The sequence below is a fragment of the Ceratotherium simum genome, chromosome 31, assembly GCF_057802395.1.
Source record: "Ceratotherium simum simum isolate JZ-2026a chromosome 31, ASM5780239v1, whole genome shotgun sequence".
Classification (NCBI taxonomy): Eukaryota; Metazoa; Chordata; class Mammalia; order Perissodactyla; family Rhinocerotidae; genus Ceratotherium; species Ceratotherium simum.
In genome coordinates, this window is record NC_141930.1 from 23,196,918 (window position 1) to 23,216,579 (window position 19,662).

Genomic DNA, 19,662 nt, shown 5'->3' on the forward strand with positions numbered 1-19,662 from the left:
TCCTGTTATTCCTGAGTCAAAAACAGGCAAAGGGGGATCAATGCTGAGGGCTTCCGAAGGGCGGAGGAGATACAAGCTCATCCCTGCATCCTGGACCATGGATACTTCCTGTGTTCTCTCCCTTTTAATTCTGTCACCCTCTGCCCCTGGTCTGGGCTGAACCCAGACAGTTCTGCCTCATCTCCTGGGCAATCTCTGCTCCCGTGACTTTTTCTCTGTTTTCCTCTCTGTCAGTCCGCAGATAGGACATGGAGGGCTGAAATCACTCATGTTTCCTGACTCCCTTCGCTGGGCAGGTCTATGCTGCACCCAACATCCCAGTCAGCCCAGCTGGTGGGCAGACATAACCTGGAAGGAGCTTCATACCAAAGGGCATCTCATTACAAGGATTTCTGAATTGTCATTCTGTTAGCTCCTCCCTCCGTCAAGAGAAAGAAAACATATCTCGCTTTCCACTTCTCATCTTTGACACTCAACTTCTGCCCAATCAGTTTCATTTTTCACATCTTTCTCTATAAATCTGGTTTGATTTCCTCATCATTCTGCTTGCCTTGCATTCTCAAGCTTATCCTTTCTGAGCCAGGGATCCAAAACTCTTGTGCTAAGGCAGCTGGTGGTACAGCATCGGGCTTCCAGTGGCTGCCATAACCAGCCAAATCACAAATTGGAGGCACAGATATTTTAGGGCCAGCTATGTTCAAGACTCTAACCCAAATTAGTCTGAAGCCTCAGACCCATAATTCCTCATGCCATCACAGCACGGAGGCTCAGAGAGACACTTTCTCTGTACAAAGAGAACTTTTTAGATATAACTACTGTTATCTGTGATTTCTCCCCCACAGGCTACATAGGAAAATTTGATATAAGGCATTGAAATGACTTGTGTTTGCCTCCTTCTGAGAGTAGTGCTGAGTAATTGCTATCATAGGCTCCTCTGTTCCTGTAGAGCCCTTCAGCTTAATGTTCATCAGCTATAATTTGGCTGTGTGGTGCTATTTTATTTTATAAGGCTACTATGGCATATGCTGCTATTCTAATTTTTAAGAGTAAATAAATGCAACTAAACATGTTTATCAGGCTCTCTTTTATAATCTTGTGAACCATTGCAAATGTCACTTGAAGTTCTTCATCACCAGGATTGTACTTTTAATTGACGTTTCACAACAAAGAGACTGTGTCTTCAGAACAAACTAATTAACATCACAACAAGAAAATCCCAAATCTTAATGGCATTTACTCATGTTCTATTCGTTCTACACATTGCTCTTCTAAAACGATCTTATGTTCAAGTGACTGCATCAAAAATTCTGCGGTAGCATCTTTAAATTGTCTTTAAACACACAGCAAAGCATTTGAATATAAACAGTGGTTTCTCTGCAGCCCCAAAATTTTCTTGAAAATGATGCTTACAGGAAATTCAGCAGCTATGTTCCACTCAAAATGGCTTAACATTATATAACCAGTGGCTTAGCAAACTTACATCTATTGGAATAATTATAGATTTATTAAAAATAAATATTGTTTTATAGAATTTAGTGGAAGAATTAGCCATATTTGAAGGCTATCACATCAGCAGATGCCACTAGCAGCATCTGAGAAAGACTAAGACTGGCACGAGGTAAGGATCCCTGTAACCTCCACCATTAGCTTAAGGTTGGCTATATAAGAAGCTATCTACTTCCCATCTCCTCTCCCAGAGGAGTGGAGTCAAGAAAAGGGAGGAGAGAGAGGTGTGAAATGGCCTTAAGCGTGGTCAGCTTTGGTGCGAGAAGAAGAGATTTGAACTTAACGTGAGACTAATTCTTAAGGACCAAAGTTGTTATAAAATCTGGAGACAATGTACCAAAGAATGAGAATAGGGCCGGCCCGGTGGCGCAAGCGGTTGGGTGCGCGCGATCCGCTGCTGCGGCCCAGCCTGGGGTTCGCCAGTTTGGATCCTGGGCACGCACATATGCACACCTTGTCAAGCCATGCTGTGGCGGCGTCCCATATAAAGTGGAGGAAGATGGGCACGGATGTTCGCCCAGGGCCAGTCTTCCTCAGCAAAAAAAGAGGAGGATTGGCAGATGTTAGCACAGGGCTGATCTTCCTCACAAAATAACAAACAAACAAAAAGAATGAGAATAGAGATTGAGACAAAATAGTTGGGAGACATCTTACTCAAAAAAATGAAATCTTTTCATGATTGTCATCCAATGAGTTGAGACAATAAACTAGACACAAAAGTTAAATGTTTACCTTTCTTTAAAAATTGATCTCAGGCATATTTTCATTAGAAGAATCAACTATAAAACACAAATAGCAGATACAGCATATTTCCGTATAGTTATTCAGTTATATTTCCATAGGCCTTGTTCAATACAGTGAATTAATTGCTCTAATTACACAGCAATAAATAGAACTACTATTGACAGAATAATATCTCCATCAGCTCTTTTGAAAAAATTGTTTGATCCCCTACAGAAGGGCATAAGATTATCACACAAATTTTTGGTTACAAACTCCTAACAACATCCTGGCGGCAGCAATTACTTAGTGGTTTATTGTGGTCTTTTTATGTCATTGGACATAAAAAGGGGAAAATTGGATTTTTAGAGCAAAGGTTTTCAAAATATTTGTATTTGATGAAATTTATAAAAAATATAATACTAAGTTTAAAGTTGTTTACAATGTTGTTTATTGTGGGAAAGAAGCTACAGGGGGAAACAATTATCTTATCATACCAAGGACACCGAGGATGCTATTTTCAGAAGTTATGCCCGCTTAGACCCATGCCAAAGGAAAAGGTATAGTTTAAGTCCTTTGTAACAAGAAATGCGTAACTATATTTACGCTGCCTTGCTATTTTTTTTAAAGAACATAATTGCGTCATTTTGGAAAAGGATTATATAGGAACTAAATATAAAAATAAACATTTGCAAGTCTTTGGGTCTCATTTTGATTTAATGCCTGGAAGTAGATTGTGACGGTTCTTCCTCTATAAATCCTTAATAACCAGATAGATATCCACCACCACTTCCATCCCCCCGAGTCAATATTACAGACAAAAACATCCTTTCAGGACAGCAGGATAAGTAATATGTTAGTTGAGAACCTGAAATATTTTGTTATTCTAGTGAACTGAAAGTGTTTATGTGTTTTTCCAAAGTGTCTCATTGATATAGACATGCCACTTATTTCATGGTATAGTAAACGGTATCATTCTTATAGTTCCAAAAGCAGGCATAGTTTTGCTGGATTTCTAGGATGCTATTTCTGTATCATTTGTTGATACATTATTCTTGAATAAAGATATTTTGTATCCTAGCTTCAGCCCTCTGTAAACATCACATTTTAAGTTTCCTTTTGAAAAATGTCCAGGTAGGCAGAAATCATCAAAAGGAAAAGGTAAATATAAGTTTAATATTCATACTAGATTGAGTAAGTTGTATTTATTTAAATAAAAAAAGAAATATACTGGGGCCGGCTAGTGGTGCAAGTGGTTAAGTGTGCGCATGCGTGCTCCGCTGGGGCGGCCCGGGGTCCGCTGGTTTGGATCCCGGGTGCGCACTGAGGCACTGCTTGGCAAGCCATGCTGTGGCGGTGTCCCATATAAAGTGGAGGAAGACGGAAATGGATGTTAGCCCAGGGCCAATCTTCCTCAGCAAAAAGAGGAGGATTGGCAGATGTTAGCTCAGGGCAGATCTTCCTCACACACACACACAAAAAATATATTATACGTGATTGGTTCAGTTTGAAAATGCCATCAGAAAAAGAATTCTTTGAGACAAAAATATTTTAAAATATTTATAAAAAATATCAGATGGATTGGAAGCACCTGAAGGGAACTTCTGTGTCCTGTGCAATTGCTCCTAGACAGAACGTTGAATTGACTGTCTACAAGTTTTAAGTGCCTGCCCAAAGCCCAAGTTAGTAGAAGAATCCAACCTTGAAGGAAAATGAATCTTGATCAAGAAAGAGACTTTTCCCAGTAACTACAGAGGAACAATTCAGGCTAGGTAATAAGAATGAGCCTTGAAAAAGAAGAATTATCTCATTGACCCCGTCTGGCTGCTCAGGTGAAATATTCAGCTGAAGAATCTCACAAGAGAAGAGGGCTCTCATGAATGAATGATGACAGTGTAAGTCAAAAGAGGACAAGGAAGTGCTGTTATTGCCATTTGGGGAAATGATTTAGCTTTGGAATTAAAATACCCACAAACGGAAAAAGCGCAGTCATTAAAACATGAAATACAGAAAAAATAAAGGTAGGCTTTCCTTCTGTGTGAAGGCAATGTAAAACACCTGTGCAGAATAGGAATTGGTAAGGGTTAGTCCATCTCTCTCCCCTGCCCCTGCCTATAAGTTTTTAGAAGGCCTATGATCAAAGCTCATGATTCATACAAGATAAATCTTCATAGAAGTTCTTTACAATCATTTTTATGTCTAAATTATGCTCACGCAGAGTCATACACATTCTGAACTCTATGAAAATGTGACACACTGAAAATCCTCTAATATCACTAATATGTAAGCTCCACACATCTTTCAAGAAAAGTCAATCAGGAGAAATATGAGTCTAAAGTTTCTACAATTTGGAGTAATCAAAAGATGCCATAAGACCTCAGCTTAATTTCTACAGAATTTAGAAAAAGTACAACTTGAGTTCTCAACATAACTTATTTTTCAGTTCCTTTAAATGTAGCAAATGAGTTGGGTTTTCATATTTACATTCTGAATGTATTCCTAGGGAGGAAAAAATGATTTCAAGTCTTGCAACTTCCAAAGCAGCAGCAATAACTTATTAATTGTGCCCTTGGTGATCTTAAGCACAGCATGAAAAACAGCCTTAGAGACTTCTAAAGATGCATAAAGTTCTCCTAGGGGGAGCAGTAGGGACACCAGGAGAATCTAGCAGCAGAAGTATTTCAAAAAAGATATTTACATGTTGAAGGAAAGAATTTAATTAATAGCGTTACAGCTGTGAAGTTAATATGCAGATCTGAGGTCCTATCACAAGGGATTGTTACATATTTTTTAAACAAGTCAGTCAGTCTTACAGTTTTTCCCTTTTACAGCTCTTGCATAGTAATAAATGTATGTCCCCAAGGTTTTCAAGATGAGGATTGTGATGTCTGTTAATTTCTTCAATAATAAAGATGATGATGTTGATGGCAATTATAAGAATCACTATTTAGTGAAACCTCACAATATGCCAAGATCCTTTCTAAGTCCTTAATATGCATTATCTTACTTAATTCTTTCAACAATCCAATAAAATTAGTGCTGTGGTTTTCTTCATTTTGCAGGAAAAGAAACCGAGGCTCCAATAGAGTATATAAGTGCACACACTTTCAGTTACCTACCCATAGTCATCCCCAACCTCACCATACATGTACACATTCCTTAAAACAGTATATCCATTTCCTTCAAGTTCTGGAAAGTCTGGGGAGAATCAGGACCCTCCAGATAACAGTGACAAATGTATGATGCAGAGCTGGTTGGCAGATGAGATAACAGCAAAGGAAAATCCAGAGGCTGTTATTAAGAATCCCTAGAATAGGTCAGATGTATGATTGTTCATGTCCATCAGAATGTACACTATTAGTTAATAAGAATGGTTAGGTAGTGCCTGTCCTTGGAATAGAACCCAAATCCATAGAGATCTTGCAGAAATTACTCTGAACCCAGTTTTTAGAGAAAGATTCACTATTTTAGAATTTTTGGATTTTGGGGGGCAAAAATCAAGGTATAGGGAGGCTTCTATTAATCTATCCAAGTGGGTAATTCCAAGAAATACTTTCATGAACCAGCAGGAGATGGAGAGCTCTAGAAAGTTAGTATATAAACCAGCACATATGGATGAGGAATTTCTTATGAAATGGAGTCCAACCTAGAAAGGTGTCAGAGATGCTTGGGTTTATCAAGGGTCCTTAACTCTCTCTAGTTTTCACAATAGATTTCCTACAGATTGGAAATTAAGCTAAACTATGACTAAACAGGGAGAGGTTAGCAGCCTTTGAGGCAGTAAATAGGAGGAGACCAACAGAAAATCTTTGGGATGCTCGTTTTGGAGTCATTGATCCTTTTTGTGTGTGTGTGTGAGGAAGATTGGTCCTGAGGTAACATCTGTTGCCAATCCTCCTCTTTTTGCTTGAGGAAGATTGGCACTGAGCTAACATCTGTGCCAATCTTCCTCTACTTTACATATGGGACGCCGCCACGGCACAGCTTGATGAGCGGTGTGTAGGTCCATGAGTGGGATCTGAACCTGCGAATCCTGGGCCACCGAAGCAGAGCAAAAGAACTTAACCATTATGCCACCGGGCTGGCTCCCTCGTCTATCCTTTTAATGACCTAGACTACTTGGTTGACTGCTTAACAGCATTTGAATGGGTAATAAAATTAGTAACTGGGATTACCATATCCATTTTTTTTAACCTTGCACCCAAAGAAATTAGACCAAAGAAAACCTTGACATACACATTTATATTAGAAAAGCAGTTACAAAAGGCAGTTCACAAAAGTAACCTTGGGCAGTGGAGGGAAATCAGACTCGTGTGGAACAAATAACTGCTATTATTATTATTATTTTTAATCACAGGGTTGTTTTGAAGCTTACCTGAATTACTATATATGATATGCTTAAAACAAGGCTAAACGCCAAACAATCATTGATTACTATCATTATTGGCAAAGCTAGTTCTGTTTTTATATTTCACAAAGACTCATGGGGGTTAAATGATTAGCCTAAGGGCCCATAGTTAATAAGTGCTAAAGACAAGATTTGAATGAGACTCATGATTTGAAATTCAGTTTTCTTTCAATACGCTATGATGCCAATTGCATAAGACTGATTTCCTCTGGTCTAATTTATTCTGAATTCAGTTTTTATGGAAGAAAATAAAAGATAATTTCCATCCAGTGAAATAAAAATATGATTTAAAATGACCATTCAAATCACAAGATACAAAATGCTATGGGTTGAAAAATGCTACACTTAACATTATTCGCAATTATTTTATTCATAAAATTTGCATTTCAAAATTACTTTATAAGCTGTGTGTTACAGAAGATAACTGGGCGCTGACTTTTTTCTGTCTTAGAAATTAGTGGTGAAATGTGATTAATAGCACAAATATTAAAGGTAGATGTTAGTGCATGTGTGTGGATCTCAGTGAGAGAACTGTCATTTCTGGTTCCTGAATACATTTTCCAATGTGAGAAAATGATGACAGGTTCTAATTATAAAGTTTATTATAGTGTAGAACAAAGAGTAACCACCTCTGGATGTTCTGGAGAAAATCCTACAGGGATTTTTACTGCTTGGCTGAATCAAAAATTCTTTGTTACCGTATGGACTTCAATGGAGCCTAATAATTCTAAAAATCTCTGTGCTGGTCAAGGCACATTTTCTAAGATCTAAACCACAAATATAGAAGACCATTACGTTACTTAGAAAATTTGAGACTATCATACAACAATAGAATGTTAGCACAAATATAGTTGATGATGAGAAATCTAAAAAAATAATTACAGCTTTCTTATTCTTTTTGTAATTGTACTGTTAAGCTTCTTCTTTACAATTTCTTCAAGTGAAAACTGTGCTGGTTAATGAGAAAAATGTTCAGGAAACACAACTACAAAATTAACCCAAGATGCTCTTACATTTTAGCGGCAATCAAAAGATGGTTCTGTAGGAGTCATAATGAAAATCATGTGCTCTGCTGACATTAGTTCTACAGACAGAAATAACATTTGTATCATGTTGCATTAAGACAACTCTCTTCTGTCTGATCAGATTTTCAAGATAAGAATCACCACACCGATGTACTTAGTTGTTAGCAAATGTATGCTCCACCTACATATATAAGGATTTCATTCCTTGTCAGTTTTTTTCAGTATTAATATTCAAACGAAAATAGCAACTTGCTATTCATATTTGTTACATTAACATCTTAGTTAATCCCTTTTCCCACTTTAAACACAATAATGTTCAAAATCATTTTTCACTTAACATTTGGGACTGTGGTCACTGTGACATTAGGCCTTTTTAAACTGGACATAAGGATACACTGGAAGCAGAGTTCCACTACAGCTTAACAAACTAAACCATAAGGCCATTGCTTTGGAATTCCATTATATTAACATACTCCCAAGACCATTCTTTCCTGAATAGTATCCAAATGAATTTTTGATCAGTATTCCATTTATAACATTACTTAGATTACATATATGTGTATATATATAAAATATATAGTCATAATAATTATTTATTAGTGTACTCTTTTTAAAGTGTACTTTAAAAGCGTGATAAACTTACCTTAGAGAGCCCACCTACTTCCAAATAAAAGCAGATAATGAACACATTCCAGGTGACCCAGAGGGCAGTCCATACTGTATACTAAAGAGAAAGGGGGGAGGCGGGAAAGAAAGAGAAAAAAATGTGGAGATCAAAGGCATGTATACTAAATAAATCAATAATAAAAATGTCAATAAGTCTAAGTCTTCTAGGAAGAAACAGGGAGCGCCCAGAAAAGAGTGCTCCTTATGAGGTCCCTTAAGATCTCTAGAAATTAAAAATCCAATAGTTCCTACTGCTTTTGGTAGATGCCAATAAAGCTAGATTTATTTTTAAAGTGATTTGCTGGCTTGCAAATACAAGTTAAACCCAAGTTCTGACTTGATTTCTGTTTTCTGAGTATTAGCTTTTCCAGGGAATGCAATTATGCAAGTTTTCTGTGGGCTATCTATCTTTTAATTATAATATAAGTTGTCAAAGTTTTAGGAATGTTAGTCAAAACCCAGCACTTCCATATCCCTGAGTGAAGATCATATTTGAAAACGGATAATTAGAGTAAAATCAACAAACTTTCACCTGTTGGACTATTTTAAGAGTGGAGTGTGTGCCTCTAATATAATCATGTAAAAATTTTTTTTAAAAGCACAGAATTTAATAAATAGGATTAAGAATGAGTAAATGAACAACAGATTTCCATATTGGGAAAACGTCTTCCAATCACATCCAATGAAGTCTAAATATGCTAGCCTTCCTGATTAATTGGTTTTATTAATGTATTAGGTATTAGGAAATGCTTTCTTTGAGAGAATTAGTCAGCCTGAATTAAAAAAGCCTTACCAAGACTCATCAATGGAGAGGGTCTTAGGGCTCAACTCATCCGGTCACTTTCTCATGCAGATGAAGAAACTGAGGCCCAGAAAACTGACATATGAACAGCTTGGATGACTGTGGTTTAGATCTTAGAAATTTTGCCTTAAGTCATTAGACACTTACCTAAGTAAGATGGTACTTACTGTAGGAACATAATTAACAAATCAAATACAATGGTTTGCTCATTCATTTTACTTAACCACAAAATCTGCAAATTCTTAGTTTCTTAGATGGGCATACTAATTAAATTATTGCTTTCTATCAGTGATTATAATTGCCACATGCTACTGTTAAATTGAAATAAATATTAAAATCATTTTATTAGCTTATTCTATGCTGCGTCAAATAATGGAATTATGAATTTTAAGCACTGTATAAAATAGCCATGTTCCTATTAGAAACCTTATCAGAAACTTTTACCTATTTGTAAAATTTAATTTATATTTTGTGCCTTTCTGTTATCTATAATTTTTTAAAGGCTTCCAAAATAATCTCATGTAGTTGTGTAGTTCTACAATTGGTTACACTTGATGTCACATCATACATCTTTTTTTCTTTTTGGAGAGGAGGCTTTTCCTTTTTTTTTTTTAAGAATAATATAATTATAATAATGAGTTAAGGCTCCACGATCATTGGAAATTTAGAGAAATTAGCAAATATGTTAAAATGTTAACATACGTTAAAATATATTTGAGGCTTTTGGTATTTGCAGATATTGTTGATGGTGCTGATATCTTCCATTAGTAAGGTCTTCTAGTATGAGTGGACTAGATGGTTTTTAAAAATGTGTCAAATGCATTGAAACACTCTTTTGTGAACCACAAAATATTCCCATGAACATTGAAAATAGCTAACCTACATCCTCAACGCATACTTTTTGCCAGCTGATCAAGTCACAATAACCACAACAAATTTTAAAGCTGTTGCTAATAAGATGGCATCTGGTACCTGATATTTTTCATTCTAAAGTAAACTAATGATGAGTATATTAGAATGAGAGAACAATGCGACCACTAAGTCATGAGAAAAAAACCAGTGACAGAGGTTAAGGAAAGGACATAAAATAAAGCAAGACTAAAGTAGGGAAATGAACTAAATTAATTGCAAAACCATGATTCTTAATTATTAGGTCTGCAAACCTAAATTCATAAATAATCTTTTAGAAAAATCAATCAATTCAAAGTTATAACATATGCAAAATAAAACAAGTCTATTCAAAAACCATAGCACAAAGTTCATGACTGAAGTATATTCAGGGACTCTCACAAGTTGTACCACTGATGCCACTTTCGAACTTTCAAAGACGAAATTACCAGGCTGAGGAGACTCCCACCGTCAGCTCCTAATCCTCAACAATACCATGAGTTATTACTCTGTGTTTTCTATGTTCCTGGGACTGTGCTAAGCACTTGACATAGTTTAAGGCATTCAGTCATCACACTAAAACCAAGGCAGAGAGGTAACCATTTGATCACCTAGTTAGTGTCAGAGTTGGGATGAAACTCTTGACAGTTGGACTCCAGAGCTGGAGTGCTTAAGTGTTACATGATAGGCTTTATTTTAAAAGATCTTAGAAACAGGACCGATAGATTAATTTGCAAGTAAACACCTCACCAAATTTTACAATTCACCAAACTACCAATTCACCAAATTATCAGTTTACCAAAAATTTACTTCATTCATATATATTCTATAACTTGCAATGTTTTTGGAATGATTTCTTTTGTATTTGCAATTGATGTGTCAAGCATTATATAAACATCATGGTTTTTTTTTTTTTAAGCAATATCATAACTTTCTTTATTCTAATACATTGGTTTGTTGAGAACAAAGAATATTTGTACAATTGAATTTTGGATTGTTATGAGATGTAAACTATATACCTCATTATGCCCCTGAGACATAAGTCAGTATATAGAGAGGAAAAGAAAGGATTTTCTAGCAATACAAACAACACATCCATAGGAATTTACCTAGGCAGGAAGTATTATAAAAATATATGGTGTAAGAGACTGGCTATCCTCCTTGTCTTCTTTTTGATTTGGGTTATTTTAATTATAATTCAATTGAAATTAGAATAAAACAAGAGATTCACTCCATTTTCAACAGCTATACTTTGGTTATTATGGAGCATGCCTATATGTTCATATAGGCACAAAGATATACCTGCAATATAGAAGACTTCACTTCCTAATGTGAAAAACGTCACTCTGCATAATCTATCTATCTATCTATCTATCTATCTATCTATCTATCTATCTATCTATCTATCTATCTACCTATTTACCTATCCTACTTTGCTTATGTCCAGTACACATATTTTAAATCTTAATTTACATAGACAATGCCTATAAAGATGAAAAAAATATTCATGTGTTCTATGTGGCTTCCTAAATGTTTCCTAGTTTTATGAGGATATTTCAGCATTTTTTAATTGAAATGAACTTTAGAAGTCTTCCAGTCTATTTCTTCCTCATAGAGCAATTAGTCTATAACATGAATTATTTTTACTTTCTGAGCTTGTTTTCCAATTACCAGAAAGGCCATTTATTTATTCATTCATTAATGTGTTTCAATCAGATATAATATTATGCACAATATCTTAGACTTACAAAAAACAGTGTAAGTTCCTTGCTCACTCATTGTTCTAACATTTCTGGAGTTTAGTATTCATGTCCAGAACAACTTTAAAAGTGATGTACCATCCTTCATTTTAATGGCAAGGAAAGCAGAATGAAAGCAAAAAAAAAAAAAAAAAAACACCTTAAACAGCTCAATCATTTATCAAACACACTGTGTTAGGTTATGCTAAGCAAGTCACATACATTAGATAATATAATTCTTAAAAGCAATCTACGAGTCAGGGTTTTACAAATGAAGTAACTATGGTACAAAGAAGTAAATAAATGTCCCAAGTCTTCACAGCCAATAATTGGTGGAGTGGGATTTAAATCCGTGACCAGCTAAAGGGAAACCTGACACTCAACTGTCATGTTGAGCAGTGGCTCAGGAAGATTTATGATGACATGGTAGGGAAATTTTTCTATATAACAATTCAAATGAAAGCAAGTTGCTGTTCTTTGTACATGAGTATTTGCATAAAAGTCCAAATAACAAAATTGTGGACCTAGAAAATCTACCTGTCTTTTTTTTTAATTTTTAAAGGCAATTTTGAGTTAATTTTAATGCCAAAATTAATCTTTATTCAAAAACGTTAACTTCATTAATGCATCTGCATTTAAATTAATCTAAAACTGCTTGATTAAATTAATTTATTACCCATAAAATAATAAAGATTTAAATAATTCTAGGGCAGAATCTCATTTTGGAATTCATAAGTAAGATTTTAAAATATTTGACACAGGAGTAAACAGACAAGAGTAAACAGCTGATTCTAGACCAGTACTTTACGACTGCTAAATATGACTTCACAGCCCACACTCTGCCTCATTTTGTCCATAGGCAAAGAAACACAGAAAGTGCATTCAAACTCTATGACTAAATTTGGTATCCCCTAATGTACATATCCCATCTTGTACCTTAACTAAAGGAAATTTTAATCAGTGAAAGAGTATCACATGACCAAGTTGCTTTTGTGTTCTAAAAATAAATATATAAACAGCAACTTGTACCTTATCAGGAGTGATAGTATCCAAAGGGGAATTATTGCTCTTTCATTTTGTGATTTGGGTGAATTTTTCTTAGTCTTTGCAGTGGGACCTCCTCAATTACAGTGGCAGGAGCCCACAACATTATATTTCTTAGAAAAAAATAAGTTGAGGAGTAAGTCAGCTAATGGTAGGTGTAGGCGAAGCAGCACATACTGTTCTATCATGTAAATCCCCAGACTTGCTGAACTATTGTTGACATGTTCTGATATAAGAAATCACTGCCTAGTCCATCTGGTAAAATCGTTTCATCCAATAACCTTTCATTCATTTATTGTTTGTTCAATCAAGGACTAAGCTTCTTTAAAGGCCCATGCATCCTGGGATAGACCTAGAGTACAGCAACGGATAGGCACAGTCTACCTTCCAGGAGAACACTACTGAATGAGGAGAGGTGGGTCTGGAAGCAAGGACAGCAGCTGCGTAGAGAGGGCGGATAGAAGAGTCAGCAAGACCTGTGGGAGCAGAGAGGGAGAGGCACTTATTCTGGAGCGGGGAGGTCAGGGAAGGTTCTTAAAGGGGACCATTCAGATGAAGAATTATTAGAAGTTTTCCAAGTAGGTAAGGGGAATAGGGCAATGTGTGAAAATGGAGGAGGCAGGAAATAGCATGTGGTCTTTGGGAAACACAAACCATTCAGCACGGCTGGCACGTGATAGGAGAGCAGGGAGGGCAGGAGTGCAGGAGAGGTAATTAAAGGAGCAGCTTTTATAAGCTTTGGTTTCCACTCTAAGGAGTTTGAAGTTTGCCTACAGACATTGGAGAGCTTGTTCTGCATGGTCCTTTACCATAACCATTTTCATAAAGGTGAATAATTCTTTAAATTCAGCTGTGACAAACCCTGTTTGTTGCCAGAAATGGCATTGACTTACCATCTATGCTTTGGTGCTCCAAAATGTCTGTTAGTTTGAAATGGATTAAATTTAATTGGCATTATTGGTGACTGTTTCAGCCAATAAAGGAGGCCAATACTAAGAAGACCACAGGAGAGTTTGACAGACAATCCCCTGCATCAAAGAGCTTTCTCTGACCAGGGAAAAGTCAGTATGGATTTCCGATCCAGGTCTCCTCTCAGTGCCATTGAAAAGTTGGTGCCTTTGAGGCACACCTTGATCAATGTGACCTCTGCCATATTCATTTTCAGTCTTTTTCATACCAGAATTAATTCCAGGCCACCAGTTACAGTTTCAAACCAAAGCATTAATAAAAACAAGTCAGAGATGAGCTGCCTATGGTGTTATAAAGATAACAGGGCATGGACACCTTCCCAATAACAACACAATCTTTGCAGTAAAGGCACCCTTTGTGAACAGATTTCCTATACTTGTGGATTGGTGGATTGATTCTTTAGGCATTTCTCCCAAATAGACAATTTATACTCATGTTAGAACAAGAGGTAATCTGGAATCCTACACAGGTAACGATACTCTATAATCAACTGAAGAGATAGGGAAGGATCATTTCCAATATCAAAACTCATATTGACAATGGCACCATATCATCTGGAATCTGGTGGTGGAAGCAAAGCATAGATCATGATAAAGCAACTTCATAAACCTAACAGTAACAGAGGTGAGGTGGATACACAACCAGTTCTGCCAGCTACTCTCTGAGTTCCTTGGGTGAGTCACTTAACCTTTCCTTAACTCTTTCCCTGTCTGTAAAGTCAGGGATGCTAATACATGCCCATAGGATATTTGTGAAGATTAAACCAAATGACATGTTTGCATGGAAAGCTTTCCTGACAATTCATTGTTTTTTCTCTCCCCCTTCCTGAAAGAGGGTCTTGAATAAGATAGTAAATAAAATGATAGAGTTTTGGTTGGCATATGCATTAAAAGAGAAAATCAAGATGAACAAAAACATGGATTGTTTGTCTTATAAATGTTTTTCTTTGAAGACTCTGAAAGACCTAAATCTGCCTCCTTCTACACACAGGAGGGACAAGGGAGAGAAGGAAGTGAAGGAAAAGATGATACCAGAGAAAGAAGTGACACCAGTCCTATCACGAGTGGACTCTTTGAACCAGTAGGGAACTAGATAAAAAATAATGAATAAGTATTTATTGAGCACCTATTACATTCCACATTCTCAAAGAACTCTGCCTAGTAGGGAAGACGTAAATGTGAACAGATTATAAAACATGCTCAAGACACAGAGGCAAAGGAGCAGGGAGTGATTGACTAGTAAAATGCATGGAAGGACATGTGCATGAGGAACTGAGGCAATGATGCTAAACGAGGGCACAAACACCAGCAAGGCCAAGGAGACAGAGGCTAGAGAAGCAGGTGGGAGTAGAGGGTGCCTGACGCTGAAATGCACGCTCTCTGCTCTTTCCTGTCTCTGAAGCTGGCCCCTGCTCTCCCCAGGCCCCTCCCCACTGCTCTTCTCATTCCTCTTTCACTGTCATTTCACCACCTGCAGAGAGTCCAGGAATCTGTGCCTCCCCACTCCTTGTATAAGGAGTTCCTGGAGAGCAGAACACTGTAATATACATTCTTCACTATTTATGCAGCCCTAGCACAGTAGAGCAGGTTCTCAGTAAATGCTTAATGAGTGAATGGGAACTATTGCTTCTGACATCCTACCTGAGTGACCTGTAGTGCTGCCTGCCCAGAACCCCTTTTGGTCCTTTCTTCCCTGGTGAACTCACACTCACCTCCACAGATCCCAGCTCCGCAATCACTTCCGCAGGGTCAGATGAATCTCCCCATTATAAATCTCATGGCACCATGTCCTCCTTTGTAACACTTGTCACATTTGCAGTTGTACATTTATCTGGATGATTATTTGATAAAGGCGTACTTCTCCTCACTAGACTGTAAGGTAAGTACCCAGGAGGGCAGAGAATGCGTGTCTGTGTTTGTTCACAAATGTACTCCATACCTAACACAAGGCCAAATACACAGTATAAACCCAATACATAGGGTTTGAATGAATAAGCAAATGAAAACTGGAAGGAAGTTAAGAAAGAAAGAAGGGAAGAAGGGAGAAAGGAAGGGGAGAAGAAAGGAAGGAAGGAAGGATTATGAGACCTGAGTTTGGTCAGGTTGGGTCAGCCAAGAATATTAGATTTTTTCCTGCTAAGAGTTAGTGAAAGATTTTTAGCCAGTGATTTAGGAAAAGGACAAAGGCCACATTGGAAGGGAAGAAGGCTGAAAGCAAGCAAGAAGTTTAGATACAGGAAATAGCAGAAGCCTCAACCCAGGCAGTATTTGTGTGAAAAGTGTGAAGAGCTAATATTTAGAAGGTAAAAGCAATAGGACTAGATAATGTCATTAACATATACCAACAGCCTCATTCCATAGAAGCCATTGGTTTCATAGCTATCTGGCATTTTGTGCTTCAGCAGAACATCAACATCATAAAATAAAAAGTCTGTAGTGAGTAAAAGTGCTCTGTGTTCATAGCAACAACTAGAACATAGAATCCAATAATAGTTTGATATTATGCATATTAAAGCATCTTATGCTACAAGTCAAACTCCATGAAACCCCTTTCTAGTAGATTACACAGTGGCTTAGCAGAGGCTATCTAACAAAGAAAAGTGAAGCAGGAATTGTTTAGCCCAGCAGCCGGCTGAGTGACAGCAAAGGCTGCTGGCCTGGGGCCGCCATTTTCAGTGCAGAGTCTATGCTGTGGGCCAGTTACCTTCCCCTCTGTGATATGGTGAAAGATACCAAAAAGCCAATTTTGAGATTCAACATAGAGAATTGATGCATTTACAGGAAACATTTCTAACTTTATTCTTTTCAATAGGTGTGACTGGATTAAATCAAAATGGAAAGATGACATTTTTAAGTCTATGGCTTTCTTCTAGTGAGGCAGTCATTGCATTGCAAGAAAATATTCACTAATCCTACTGAACACTGTATATTTATTCAGGCTCAATGGGCATTTTAGAGTATGTTACTCCTATTTCCAATTACTTATAGATACTTGTTATTTCTCACAACCTGTAGCCTAAAATATTGCCTTCTTTTTATAGAAAAGAAAACTAACTACTGTGAATAACTTCCATTAGATTGTGGAGCACAGAATACCTCATTAAATTATCCTCCATGGAGGGTCTGCTAATCATGTTTGCCACAGTTTGGAGTTCAAATTTATCCTAACAAAATGGAGAAATTTTCAATGATAAACAGTATGAAATACATTAGGGACGAGTACTAAATAACCTTCAGTACATGCATTTGTAATGTCTTAAATCAATTAATATTAAATTATATTATTGTTATCAGTTAGTAAACAGTTATGGCTAGGTAGGTTTGCTTTTAGGGGCTAGCGACATACGTCATTGAAATGACAGTTAATGCACATTTACATCACTTCATAACATCAAGGCTGCAACCAGTTCTCCTACACTATTCAAACCCCATTTTAAATTTCCTTGTGAAACTTGAATTCAGTTATGCATCTCACACTTAACAGTCATGTTGCTTTACTCTTATTGGAAACATTCACTGAGTCTTCTTTTCCACAGATAATCATGTCTTCACAGAATTCAGTGTGAGAAGGCCAGAACAGCAATATCACATTATATCAGAAGGAACAACTTAAATTATTTTATTCATCTTCTCATAGCAATTTTGTAAGGTTTATATGAAGAGACACGGTAAAAATAAGACTTACCACCACGATATATCGAGGTCTGTACTGAATGGTTCCAAACAAACCCAATATGACGACTATTATATGCAGAAAGTTTCCAAGAATAGGCGCCCACTGGAAGCCGAGGAAGTCAAAGATCTGCCTCTCTAATGCTGAGAGCTACAACAAAGCAAGGAGAGTCCATTAGCATCTAATCCAAGCAGAGTCACACCATCTTCATGTCACAGCTAGAGAAGTCTGCAAATTCAATTTCAATCACACTTATGGACATCATTATCACTGGAACTGTGATACCTATTTCATGTACTGTTTTATGCAACTTCTCTCAGAAAATATACTAACATAACTTTCAGTATTATGGCTTCAAGTATAAATAGATTTTACATCTATCTGGAGAGCTAGAGATATACTCTTTAAATCTTTTCTATAGTAGCAATTCCAGGCAGATATTTTATATCATATTTCATAATATTGATTCATCATTATTTTTAGTAAAATGATTGGCTTAGTATAATATTCTTGAAACAGTAACTCCAGGCTTGCAATACTACCACTAGTATCATTTTGTGAAAAAAACCTCCCACCCATCCCTGCCTACCTGTGTGAAACATAAATTATCAAATCTTCTGGGTTTTTTTTCTTCTCTTTCTTTAGATTGTCATTGATGATAATGACTAGCAACTTCTTCAAAATGAAGCTTACTTATTTACTTACTCTGGGCTCAAGTCCCCAATGTAAAACTAGAGTTAAGTAGTCCCTTTGAATCATATTTTATTGAGATCATATACCTACATGAAAATTCATCTTAGATTAGGTATTTGAATGCTCAAATAAAAATTATGTGGCTGTAACAATTTTAGACATGTCACAGTTTATTATATCTGCATTATATACAACATTTTTAAGCAACTCTAAAATGTATTAAAATATACAGTTAAACCATTTGTGATGAAACAGATGAATTTCATATAGTCCAGTGAATACCAACGTTATTATCATGTACAAATTATATTTATTGTACTTTATATCCATAAATTTTATAACTCTACCTGCTGTATTTGGACACTAATCTTATACATTTCAAGCATTTTTCTAGATTTCCTTGATAAAATAGTAATTCTAATAAAATGATCCAGTTATTAGCCATACTGATGGCACTAGAAACTGTAGATTTGAAATGAAAATGGTACCCTAGATATTTTTCTAGTTATGTGGCAGGTGTATGCCTGAATAGCTTTAATTTCCTTAGACATAAAGAAATGTCCTCCATCCAGTAAGCTAAATTTACCTTGGTTAAGATTCACCTTCAGCAAGCTGTGGAGGAGAAGAGAAAGGAGCAAATGCTTACAGACACCCACACCAGAACCACATTCATTCCATGGGTATTTCCTGATCATCAAATGGTTTGTCACCATCCCCTGCATTCACAAATGGGAAGATGCAGAGAAATGGCAAAAACACAAAATAATCAGAGCAAGGTAAGGAGCTGCACCGTGTTTCAATCCTCTGTCTCTGCTTGTGACTTTAATTAGTTCTCAGGAACCTTCCCCTAAAAATGCAGCATTTTATTTACTGGCCCATCAGCGATGTAAATATGCAGTTTTTTTATGTCCTAACAGGATGGATGTGCTCAGACAAAAAGAAACCCTGAAGAGCAGCTGCAGGCAATTCATTCTGAAAGGCAACCCTATTTTAAAGCTGTCGCACATCGCAAAAACCTTTAAAGTGAACTTTTCAAACAGACAAAAACCTATTTTCTTTTCTGTCAGAAGATGCATAGATAGCATTCTCTTTTACGATATTAAAGAAAACACACATAATGAAAAAGAAGCCACATTAACATCACTTATTAGAAAATCTGCATTCGTTATTGAAGACGCTATATCTCTCTATTTACTAATATTTATTCTCTGATAACTTACTAAAAAATAGATTTACAGTGGCTTGAAATAAGAGCATAAATAAAAGGCCATTAAAAAAACCAAACAGGGAGGAGATCATAAGGATCTGGCGAGAGGCAGCTGTAACAACTATACAATGAAAACTAGATTCGAGTACTGTATTTTAAAAAGTTAACCAACAACAACAAAATGCCCTTCAAAAATAAACAAAATACCATTGAATTTTTTACTTAATTATTTTCTCTAATTTCCATGTTAAACTCTTTTGTCATTTAGTTTTCAGGCAAATATCTTCTCTCTAAATGTTATAATCTGTAGAGACACCACTTTT

The 19,662-nt window shown here is 36.3% G+C and overlaps 1 protein-coding gene across 3 annotated transcripts in view; it reads right to left on the reverse strand.

The window, feature by feature from the left end:
• The window catches only part of NKAIN3 (sodium/potassium transporting ATPase interacting 3), a 627,619-nt gene that overhangs the window by 282,332 nt on the left and 325,625 nt on the right, over positions 1-19,662 (reverse strand). For all 3 annotated transcript variants that reach the window (XM_087420525.1, XM_087420523.1, XM_087420524.1), the window contains exons 2-3: positions 17,452-17,589; positions 8,303-8,383 (exon numbers count right to left, since the gene is read on the reverse strand). In XM_087420525.1, coding sequence (XP_087276651.1) covers positions 8,303-8,383; positions 17,452-17,589 — 219 coding nt within the window. The remainder of the gene's footprint in view (positions 1-8,302; positions 8,384-17,451; positions 17,590-19,662) is intronic.